The 14008-nt window shown below is 36.6% G+C and overlaps 1 protein-coding gene across 4 annotated transcripts in view; it reads left to right on the top strand.

Moving 5' to 3' along the window:
• LOC132125187 (transmembrane protein 117) overlaps positions 1-14008 on the top strand; it is a 65337-nt gene that overhangs the window by 47593 nt on the left and 3736 nt on the right. For 3 of the 4 annotated variants that reach the window (XM_059536465.1, XM_059536464.1, XM_059536466.1), the window contains exon 6: positions 1878-2037. In XM_059536465.1, the coding sequence (XP_059392448.1) occupies positions 1878-2037 (160 nt within the window). Of the gene's footprint in view, positions 1-1877; positions 2038-4625; positions 4740-14008 lie in introns of all 4 variants that reach the window. The other variant, XR_009426863.1, reaches the window with a different exon arrangement.

Consider the following 14008-nt stretch of genomic DNA (forward strand, 5'->3'; position numbering starts at 1 on the left):
ATAATTTTTTTGCTGTTTACATTCATTTTTTATTAATATCATATATCTGATTAGTCAAAATCAAAATTAATTTTAGTGGAAGATGACTGTTGCAAATGTTAATATGAAATCATTTAAAAAAATGCATATAAAAACGTTTTTATAATAGTTTGATTGTTTTTGTTTTTTGTTTTTTTGCATTGTCAGTAGTTCACATTCATATTATATTAATATACATTATTAATATCATTTTAGTTCATTTTAAATGTAAACAATTTTAGTGTTTAAATTTTAATAATACTGTGATTTATTGCTTAATGTGACTTAATTTGATTTTGTTCATTAACAGTGTAATGTAAATGTAACTGTAAACAAAAATGTGTTTTCTTCAGAAGAACATCCACTGATGAATCATGATTAATTAATAACTCTTTAAACATGGGAAAAAACACTTTCAGTACTTTGAACTGTTTTGAGTGTACTCTGTTTCAGATCTGAAGAATAAAAACAGTGCAGTAAGAAAAAACGTAATTAAAAACTCATTCAGATGTCAGAAGCTGCTGTTTTCTCGTGCCTGGTGAAGAAGATCCAGGAGTTTATCCAGCTCAGAAGCACTGACTCAGGACAGTGTCTGATGAATGAGCTCACAGTGACGTGGAGAGCTGATCTGGTGTCTGTATTATTCAGTGAATCCATCAGAAGTGCATTATGTGATATGTTTCATACGCGCTCGTGCTTTATTAATGCACTTTCTGCCAGCGGCTCCATCCATTAGTAACCAGCAGCGAGGATCGTACGCAGCGCAGCTTCATCTTCAGACCACTGACACACACTCGCAGTCAAAGTCTGGAATAATTACCATTATTAATGACTCTTCTGCTCAGAAAGGCTGCATTTATTTGATCAAAAATACAGTAAAAGCTGAATTATTGTGAAATACTATTACGATTTAAAATAACTGTGTTTTTAAAAGTTTTTAAGTTTTAAAAGCTTTTAAAAAGTGTTTAAAAATGCATGCATTTTTTTGCTTTGGATTTTTGTTTTATTTGATTGACTTTTAAGTCACATTCATTTATTTATTAGATAAAGTGACGTGACATTCAGCCAAGTATGGTGACCCATACTCAGAATTTGTGCTCTGCATTTAACCCATCTGAAATGCACACACACATAGAGCAGTGAACACACACACACTGTGTACACACACCTGGAGCAATGCATTTAAGTAGATTTACTTAAATGCATCTTATTTATACAAATATATTTTTTCCAGAGATGTTGTCTTTCTTTCTTTCTTTTTCTTTATATAATCACTCTGTTTTATTTATTTTCACCTTTACTTTTCTCATGCTAGCGACATGCTAGTTACTTGCTGATCATGCTAGTAACATGCTAGTAACCTGCTAATTATGCTAATGACATGCTAGTATCATGCTAGAAACATGCTAGCGACATGCTAGTAACTTGGTTATCATGCTATGTCATAGCATGTAAGTCATCTATGTTACGAAAGATTTCTGTTTCACATAAATGCTGTTCTCTAACTCTTCTGTTCATCTGTGAGTCATAAAAAATAAAATCTATCATGGTTTCCACAAAAATATTGTGCAGCACAACTGTGTTCAACATTGATAATAATCAGAAATGTGTCTTGAGTAGTAAATCAGCATATTTTCATGATTTCTGAAGATCGTGTCGTGTGATACTGAAGACTGGAGGAATGATGCTGAAAATACAGCGGAGCATCACAGAAATACATCACACTTTAACACAGATTCACATAGAGAACAGTTACTTTAAATTGTAATAATATTTCAGAGTTTTGACTGTATTTTGATCAAATAACTGCGTCCCTGGTGAGCTGGTAGTGAGCTGCTGTGTGTGTGTGTGTGTGTCAGGACGGTGCTGTTCTCTCTGACGTCTGTGGTGGTTCTGGTCATCAGTACAGACTGGATCAGCTGGGATAACCTGAACCGCGGCTTCCTGCCCAGCGACGAGGTCTCCAGAGCGTTCCTGGCCTCCTTCATCCTGGTCTTTGACCTCCTCATCGTCATGCAGGTACAAACACCAGCTCGTCTGACGCTCCTTCAGTGACTCTGTGTGTGTGTGTCCGCTCTTGACTGATTCTTGTTTAATGTCCTCCACATCGCCACAGGCAGCAAATCACAAAGGAGTGTGTCACTGTCTCATGAATATGCTAATACGAGCTCAACAGCTCCTTTCACTGTTCGTCCTGTAATAACCTCACACACACACACACACACACACACACACACAGTCGCAGGCTCATCTGATGTCTGGAGATTCTGGCCAGAGCTTCTTAAAGTGGGTCATTCTCATGTGAACCTGTCTTCAATTTCCTTTAAATCCAACTTTAATCCGTTTAGGAGATAAAAAGTAAAGGTTATTGTTTCCATTTTAAAATGTTCATGTTTTCTTCCTTCAGATGGGTGTTTGTAATGATGTTTTCACCTTTACTTTTTCAACCTCATTTCTAACGTCACTTTTTTTATTTATTTACTTCAAATTTCAGTGTTCGGTTTTTTTCCAATTGCATCTCTCATTCTTTAATTTATTTTCATTTTTGATATAATGACTTTCATTTATTTTATTTTATTTTATTAAATTTTACTTTGTCATCTGTCCCATCTCAAATCAATTTATTTATTAATTTTAGCTTTTTTATGTATTTTTTCCCCAGAGGTGTTGACCTTTTATTTTTTAAGCGTTCATATTAGGGGTGTAACGAACCCTGTCGATTCATATGCATCGATCTTGAAACATGATTTTTGAATCGTGAATCACCGATCTTGGACAGTAATCGATTCAAAATGTTAAGAATCGAATGAATCGCGATTTCTATAGCAATTCAATGCTTTCAAAATGTATACACATTAAATTACTACACGCACGAATTAATGGAGACCTTGAAGAGTGTTCGTGAATCGTGCCTCTCATCTGTCCTTCACGCGCTCCACTGTTTACCGACTGAGGCCGTCACAGGATTGCGCTCGCGCGCCGTTCGTCTCTGACGCAGCTGACGTGTGATCAATAGGACTCGTGGCCAGTAATGCTAACTTTTCTGTAGTTTGTCAATGGCTCTCTGCATCTTACCGACGGAGTTACCGGAGCCGTCGACAGCTGTATTTATTGCATGGACGGAGCAGAAATGTAAGCGTCTAAATCATACGCACAGTTCCACTGAATGATAAATGTGTTAAACAATGCGGATGAAACTTTTAAAATTAACCACAGCATTAAAAACGGCGTTTTCTCTCAGAATCATTCGCTGATGGAGAGGAAAAGTTAAATAGAGATGAAGACGTTTTCACACTGAAAGAGAAGCGATCTCGCTCTCATAGACGTGCCAGGCTATCTGCAGCTAAACTGAATAAAAGCAGAATGAACTGATGAAACCCACAAACAATTTATGAATGATGCAGTACTAATTGACATTTATTACAGTACAGAAACTATAAAGTATATTTTCTACCTTATTCTGTGCAGAAAATTTAAATAATTGCTAATTAAATGTAGCCTAGTATATAAAACAATCATAAAATTGCCATTAGGAAAAAAATATCGATTACAAATGATTGATTATTGTCCAGCAGTGTATTTGATTTATTACAGCTAATTAAAAGTAATTAAAAAGAAGATAATTCCTTATAAAAAATAATAATAATTATAATTATTATTATTATTATTAATATTATATAGGCTACATACATAAAATGATTGTATTTGACCTTTCTGTCACTTCTGAAATTATGGCTACGCCCCTGGTGTGACAAAATATTAGCTTATACATAATACTTTTTAAGCTCTTTTTTAAAAACTTGGCTTACATACATTTTTATGTATGCCATGTTGCATCATTAAACTAGCATTTAACAATGGACAAAAGGTTTTTTTTTGTTTTTTTTTTTTTTCTAACCTATGGTTCTCTAACCATAAATGCTACTGTAATTTGCCCCTGACTAAGCATTTAAAGAATTTAGTAGAAGCATTTAAATAATCCCGTGAATGCACTTAAAGAATGCAGAATCGAATCGTTATAATCGAATCGAATTTAATTGTGAATCGAATCGAATTGAATCGTTCTAAATTTGCAAAAATCGTTATTGAATCGAATCGAAAACCTATGAATCGTAATCGAATCGAATCGCTGCCTTGCCAAAGATGCACAGCCCTAGTTCATATATATATATTCTTTTTTTTTTTTTTTTGACTTTACAAATATCCCATTCTGCATTTTTATACGAGATCTCATCGCACTGCAAAAAAAAAAAAAAAAACACCTGCAAATTAAGAAACCACCTTCAACATCATTTTCAACAACACACATGCTGCAAGTATTCCCAAAGAAACGCAATTAAACGGTGTATTTGGTTGTGTTGTGGGTATTTGCTGCAGCTGCTGTCAAACTGATGATGTTTCTTGATTTGCTGGTGCTTTTATTATTTGCAAGTGTTTAATGAAGTAGGTATTTTTCCATAACATTGATTTATTTGTATACATTTTCTGAACAGTCTCAATTCGTATCATTTTATTCATCAGTTTGTTTGAATTTTTTTAATATATTTGTTTTGTTGACCTTGCCCTTATCATCCATCATGTCTGTGATTATTTTATTTTTCCTCCAGCTTCTCTCGACCAATCAGAAGCCTTGCTGAAATCACAGTCTGTCTGTGTCTGATTACAGTGTCTCAATCACTTACCTGTGTTGGCTCAAATATGTTGACATTCACTGTCTGATTGTAAGTATTGCTTCAGTCTCAGTCCGTTATCGTTATGTGTCTTTATCTGCGTCTCTCTCAGTCGCTTCATCTCCACATGCTGGATATTTCACCTCACTTTTGTCTGCGTTCGCTCCATGTGACGGTTAATCTCTGTGACGTGCCTGATATTTTATTCAGTGCCTAATTAACTCAGAGACCCAGAACGGCCGCGAGCCGGCAGGATTTACAAGCTCTTTCATTTCAACCTCTTCCATTGGTTTCATTCCACGTAATTTAAGCTTCATTTTATGTTACACAGTTATCATGGACGTCAATGAGGCGAAACGATGAGCTGCACTGTAATTACACGGATCCTCGTTAACTCTCCGCCAAGTCACATAGAAATCAAAGACTCTCCGTTTTCTAAACATGAAGCTTAATTGCCAAGAAACAGCATTATTCTGTATTTCTGCAGCTTAATTTGGTTTGTTTCTGTGTTTGTCCTGGAGCTGTGGGCCGTGGCATTCGTCTCAGATCCCTTTATACATTATCAAAGTTTTATTGATTTCACTCTGACTGTTGTCGAGAGGAGAACGGCCGGATCAGACGCCGCTTCGGCTGATGTTCGGTGACGCTGGGATCTCAGCGCAAACTTAAGACGCCTCACTATTCATTTCTGACCTCTTAGAAATGTCAGAGAGAAAAGAACAACAGAGACCATCAGAAATGAGCCAGACTTCTGAACACACTCAGAAAACACACAAACACATGCATAAACACTCTCACAATCACATGCATAAACACACTCACAAACACATGCATAAACACACTCACAAACACATGCATAAACACTCACAATCACATGCATAAACACACTCACAAACACATGCATAAACACACTCACAAACACATGCATAAACACACTCACAAACACATGCATGAACGCACTCACAAACACATGCATAAACGCACTCACAAACACATGCATAAACACACTCACAAACACATGCATAAACACACTCACAAACACATGCATAAACACACTCACAAACACACTTATAAACACACTCACAAACACACTTATAAACACACTCATAAACACATGCATGAACACACTCACAAACATGCATAAACACACTCACAAACACATGCATAAACACACTCACAAACACATGCATAAACACACTCACAAACACATGCATAAACACACTCACAAACACATGCATAAACACACTCACAAACACATGCATAAACACACTCACAAACACATGCATAAACACACTCACAAACACATGCATAAACACACTCACAAACACATGCATAAACACACTCACAAACACATGCATAAACACACTCACAAACACATGCATAAACACACTCACAATCACATGCATGAACACACTCACAAACACACTTATAAACACACTCACAAACACACTTATAAACACACTCACAAACACACTTATAAACACACTCACAAACACATGCATAAACACACTCACAAACACATGCATAAACACTCTCACAAACACATGCATGAACGCACTCACAAACTCATGCATAAACACTCTCACAATCACATGCATAAACACACACACAAACACATGCATAAACACTCTCACAATCACATGCATAAACACACAAACAAACACATGCATAAACACACTCACAAACACATGCATAAACACACTCACGAACACATGTATGAACACACTCACAAACACACTTATAAACACACTCACAAACACATGCATAAACACACTCACAAACACATGCATAAACACACTCACAAACACATGCATAAACACACTCACAAACACATGCATGAACACACTCACAAACACACTTATAAACACACTCACAAACACATGCATAAACACATTCACAAACACATTTATAAACACATTCACAAACACACTTATAAACACACTCACAAACACATGCATGAACACACTCACAAACACATGCATAAACACACTCACAAACACATGCATAAACACATTCACAAACACATGCATAAACACACACACAAACACATGCATAAACACACTCACAAACACATGCATAAACACACTCACGAACACATGCATAAACACACTCACGAACACATGCATAAACACACTCACGAACACATGCATAAACACATGCATAAACACACTCACAAACACATGCATAAACACACTCACAAACACATGCATAAACACACTCACAAACACATGCATAAACACACTCACAAACACATGCATGAACACACTCATAATCACATGCATGAACACACTCATAATCACATGCATGAACACACTCACAAACACACTTATAAACACACTCACAAACACACTTATAAACACACTCACAAACACATGCATAAACACACTCACAAACACATGCATAAACACACTCACAAACACATGCATAAACACTCTCACAAACACATGCATGAACGCACTCACAAACACATGCATAAACACTCTCACAATCACATGCATAAACACACACACAAACACATGCATAAACACTCTCACAATCACATGCATAAACACACAAACAAACACATGCATAAACACACTCACAAACACATGCATAAACACACTCACGAACACATGTATGAACACACTCACAAACACACTTATAAACACACTCACAAACACATGCATAAACACACTCACAAACACATGCATAAACACACTCACAAACACATGCATAAACACACTCACGAACACATGCATGAACACACTCACAAACACACTTATAAACACACTCACAAACACACTTATAAACACACTCACAAACACATGCATGAACACACTCACAAACACATGCATAAACACACTCACAAACACACTTATAAACACATTCACAAACACACTTATAAACACACTCACAAACACATGCATAAACACACTCACAAACACATGCATAAACACACTCACAAACACATGCATAAACACTCACAAACACATGCATAAACACACTCACAAACACATGCATAAACACACTCACAAACACATGCATAAACACACTCACAAACACATGTATAAACACACTCACAAACACATGCATAAACACACTCACAAACACATGCATAAACACACTCACAAACACATGCATAAACACACTCACAAACACATGCATAAACACACTCACAAACACATGCATAAACACACTCACAAACACATGCATAAACACACTCACAAACACATGCATAAACACACTCACAAACACATGCATAAACACACTCACAAACACACTTATAAACACGCTTATAAACACACTTATAAACACACTCACGAACACATGCATGAACACATGCATAAACACACTCACAAACACACTTATAAACACACTCACAAACACATGCATAAACACACTCACAAACACATGCATGAACACACTCATAATCACATGCATGAACACACTCACAAACACACTTATAAACACACTCACAAACACACTTATAAACACACTCACAAACACATGCATGAACACACTCACAAACACATGCATAAACACACTCACAAACACACTTATAAACACATTCACAAACACACTTATAAACACACTCACAAACACATGCATAAACACACTCACAAACACATGCATAAACACACTCACAAACACATGCATAAACACTCACAAACACATGCATAAACACACTCACAAACACATGCATAAACACACTCACAAACACATGCATAAACACACTCACAAACACATGCATAAACACACTCACAAACACATGCATAAACACACTCACAAACACATGCATAAACACACTCACAAACACATGCATAAACACACTCACAAACACATGCATAAACACACTCACAAACACATGCATAAACACACTCACAAACACACTTATAAACACGCTTATAAACACACTTATAAACACACTCACAAACACATGCATAAACACACTCACAAACACATGCATAAACACACTCACAAACACACTTATAAACACGCTCACAAACACATGCATAAACACACTCACAAACACACTTATAAACACACTCACAAACACACTTATAAACACACTCACAAACACATGCATAAACACACTCACAAACACATGCATGAACACACTCACAAACACATGCATAAACACTCTCACAAACACATGCATAAACACACTCAGAAACATATGCATAAACACACTCACAAACACATGCATAAACACACTCACAAACACATGCATAAACACTCTCACAAACACATGCATAAACACACTCACAAACACACTTATAAACACACTCACAAACACATGCATAAACACACTCACAAACACATGCATAAACACACTCACAAACACATGCATGAACACTCACAAACACACTTATAAACACACTCACAAACACAAACACATGCAAAAAACCATCTCACAAAAAATGCATGAACACACTCAAATGCATGAACACACTCACAAACACATGCATGAACACACTCACAAACACACTTATAAACACACTCACAAACACATGCATAAACACACTCACAGACACATGCATGAACACACTCACAAACACACTTATAAACACACTCACAAACACATGCATAAACACACTCACAGACACATGCATGAACACACTCACAAACACACTTATAAACACACTCACAAACACATGCATGAACACACTCACAAACACATGCATAAACACACTCACAAACATGCATGAACACACCCACTAACACATGCATGAACACACTCACAAACACACTTATAAACACACTCACAGACACATGCATGAACACACTCACAAACACATGCATGAACACACTCACAAACACATGCATAAACACTCTCACAAACACATGCATAAACACACTCACAACCACATGCATGAACACACTCACAAACACTTATAAACACACTCACAAACACAAACACACTTATAAACACACTCACAACCAAATGCATGAACACACTCACAAACACACTTATAAACACACTCACAAACACAAACACACTTATAAACACACTCACAACCACATGCATGAACACACTCACAAACACACTTATAAACACACTCACAAACACAAACACATGCAAAAAACCATCTCACAAAAAATGCATGAACACACTCAAATGCATAAACACACTCACAAACACATGCATAAACACACACACAAACACATGCATAAACACACTCATGAACACATGCATAAACACACTCACGAACACATGCATAAACACACTCACGAACACATGCATAAACACACTCACAAACACATGCATAAACACACTCACAAACACATGCATAAACACACTCACAAACACATGCATGAACACACTCATAATCACATGCATGAACACACTCACAAACACACTTATAAACACACTCACAAACACACTTATAAACACACTCACAAACACATGCATGAACACACTCACAAACACATGCATAAACACACTCACAAACACACTTATAAACACATTCACAAACACACTTATAAACACACTCACAAACACACTCACAAACACATGCATAAACACACTCACAAACACATGCATAAACACTCACAAACACATGCATAAACACACTCACAAACACATGCATAAACACACTCACAAACACATGCATAAACACACTCACAAACACATGCATAAACACACTCACAAACACATGCATAAACACACTCACAAACACATGCATAAACACACTCACAAACACATGCATAAACACACTCACAAACACATGCATAAACACACTCACAAACACACTTATAAACACACTCACAAACACATGCATAAACACACTCACAAACACATGCATAAACACACTCACAAACACATGCATAAACACACTCACAAACACATGCATAAACACACTCACAAACACACTTATAAACACGCTTATAAACACACTTATAAACACACTCACAAACACATGCATAAACACACTCACAAACACATGCATAAACACACTCACAAACACATGCATAAACACACTCACAAACACACTTATAAACACGCTCACAAACACATGCATAAACACACTCACAAACACACTTATAAACACACTCACAAACACACTTATAAACACACTCACAAACACATGCATAAACACACTCACAAACACATGCATAAACACTCTCACAAACACATGCATAAACACACTCACAAACATATGCATAAACACACTCACAAACACATGCATAAACACACTCACAAACACATGCATAAACACTCTCACAAACACATGCATAAACACACTCACAAACACATGCATAAACACACTCACAAACACACTTATAAACACACTCACAAACACATGCATAAACACACTCACAAACACATGCATAAACACACTCACAAACACATGCATGAACACACTCACAAACACACTTATAAACACACTCACAAACACAAACACATGCAAAAAACCATCTCACAAAAACTGCATGAACACACTCAAATGCATGAACACACTCACAAACACATGCATGAACACACTCACAAACACACTTATAAACACACTCACAAACACATGCATAAACACACTCACAGACACATGCATGAACACACTCACAAACACACTTATAAACACACTCACAAACACACTTATAAACACACTCACAGACACATGCATGAACACACTCACAAACACATGCATAAACACACTCACAAACACATGCATAAACACACTCACAAACACATGCATAAACACACTCACAAACACATGCATAAACACACTCACAAACACATGCATAAACACACTCACAAACACATGCATAAACACACTCACAAACACATGCATAAACACACTCACAAACACATGCATGAACACACTCACAAACACACTTATAAACACACTCACAAACACACTTATAAACACACTCACAAACACATGCATAAACACACTCACAAACACATGCATGAACACACTCACAAACACACTTATAAACACACTCACAAACACAAACACATGCAAGAAACCATCTCACAAAAACTGCATGAACACACTCAAATGCATGAACACACTCACAAACACATGCATGAACACACTCACAAACACACTTATAAACACACTCACAGACACATGCATGAACACACTCACAAACACATGCATAAACACACTCACAAACACATGCATAAACACACTCACAGACACATGCATGAACACACTCACAAACACATGCATAAACACACTCACAAACACATGCATAAACACACTCACAAACACATGCATAAACACACTCACAAACACATGCATAAACACACTCACAAACACATGCATAAACACACTCACAAACACATGCATAAACACACTCACAAACACATGCATAAACACACTCACAAAAACATGCATAAACACACTCACGAACACATGCATAAACACACTCACAAACACATGCATGAACACACTCACAAACACATGCATAAACACACTCACAAACACATGCATAAACACACTCACAAACACATGCATGAACACACTCACAAACACATGCATGAACACACTCACAAACACACTTATAAACACACTCACAAACACATGCATGAACACACTCACAAACACATGCATGAACACACTCACAAACACATGCATAAACACTCTCACAAACACATTTATAAACACATTCACAAACACATGCATAAACACACTCACAACCACATGCATGAACACACTCACAAACACTTATAAACACACTCACAAACACAAACACACTTATAAACACACTCACAACCACATGCATGAACACACTCACAAACACACTTATAAACACACTCACAAACACAAACACACTTATAAACACACTCTCAACCACATGCATGAACACACTCACAAACACACTTATAAACACACTCACAAACACATGCATAAACACACTCACAAACACATGCATAAACACACTCACAAACACACTTATAAACACACTCACAAACACATGCATAAACACACTCACAAACACATGCATAAACACACTCACAAACACATGCATAAACACACTCACAAACACATGCATAAACACACTCACAAACACACTTATAAACACGCTTATAAACACACTTATAAACACACTCACAAACACATGCATAAACACACTCACAAACACATGCATAAACACACTCACAAACACATGCATAAACACACTCACAAACACACTTATAAACACGCTCACAAACACATGCATAAACACACTCACAAACACACTTATAAACACACTCACAAACACACTTATAAACACACTCACAAACACATGCATAAACACACTCACAAACACATGCATGAACACACTCACAAACACATGCATAAACACTCTCACAAACACATGCATAAACACACTCACAAACATATGCATAAACACACTCACAAACACATGCATAAACACACTCACAAACACATGCATAAACACTCTCACAAACACATGCATAAACACACTCACAAACACATGCATAAACACACTCACAAACACACTTATAAACACACTCACAAACACATGCATAAACACACTCACAAACACATGCATAAACACACTCACAAACACATGCATGAACACACTCACAAACACACTTATAAACACACTCACAAACACAAACACATGCAAAAAACCATCTCACAAAAACTGCATGAACACACTCAAATGCATGAACACACTCACAAACACATGCATGAACACACTCACAAACACACTTATAAACACACTCACAAACACATGCATAAACACACTCACAAACACACTTATAAACACACTCACAAACACATGCATAAACACACTCACAGACACATGCATGAACACACTCACAAACACATGCATAAACACACTCACAAACACATGCATAAACACACTCACAAACACATGCATAAACACACTCACAAACACATGCATAAACACACTCACAAACACATGCATAAACACACTCACAAACACATGCATGAACACACTCACAAACACACTTATAAACACACTCACAAACACACTTATAAACACACTCACAAACAAATGCATGAACACACTCACAAACACACTTATAAACACACTCACAAACACAAACACATGCAAGAAACCATCTCACAAAAACTGCATGAACACACTCAAATGCATGAACACACTCACAAACACATGCATGAACACACTCACAAACACACTTATAAACACACTCACAGACACATGCATGAACACACTCAGAAACACATGCATAAACACACTCACAAACACATGCATAAACACACTCACAGACACATGCATGAACACACTCACAAACACATGCATAAACACACTCACAAACACATGCATAAACACACTCACAAACACATGCATAAACACACTCACAAACACATGCATAAACACACTCACAAACACAT

The sequence above is a fragment of the Carassius carassius genome, chromosome 43 (genome assembly GCF_963082965.1).
Source record: "Carassius carassius chromosome 43, fCarCar2.1, whole genome shotgun sequence".
Lineage (NCBI taxonomy): Eukaryota > Metazoa > Chordata > Actinopteri > Cypriniformes > Cyprinidae > Carassius > Carassius carassius.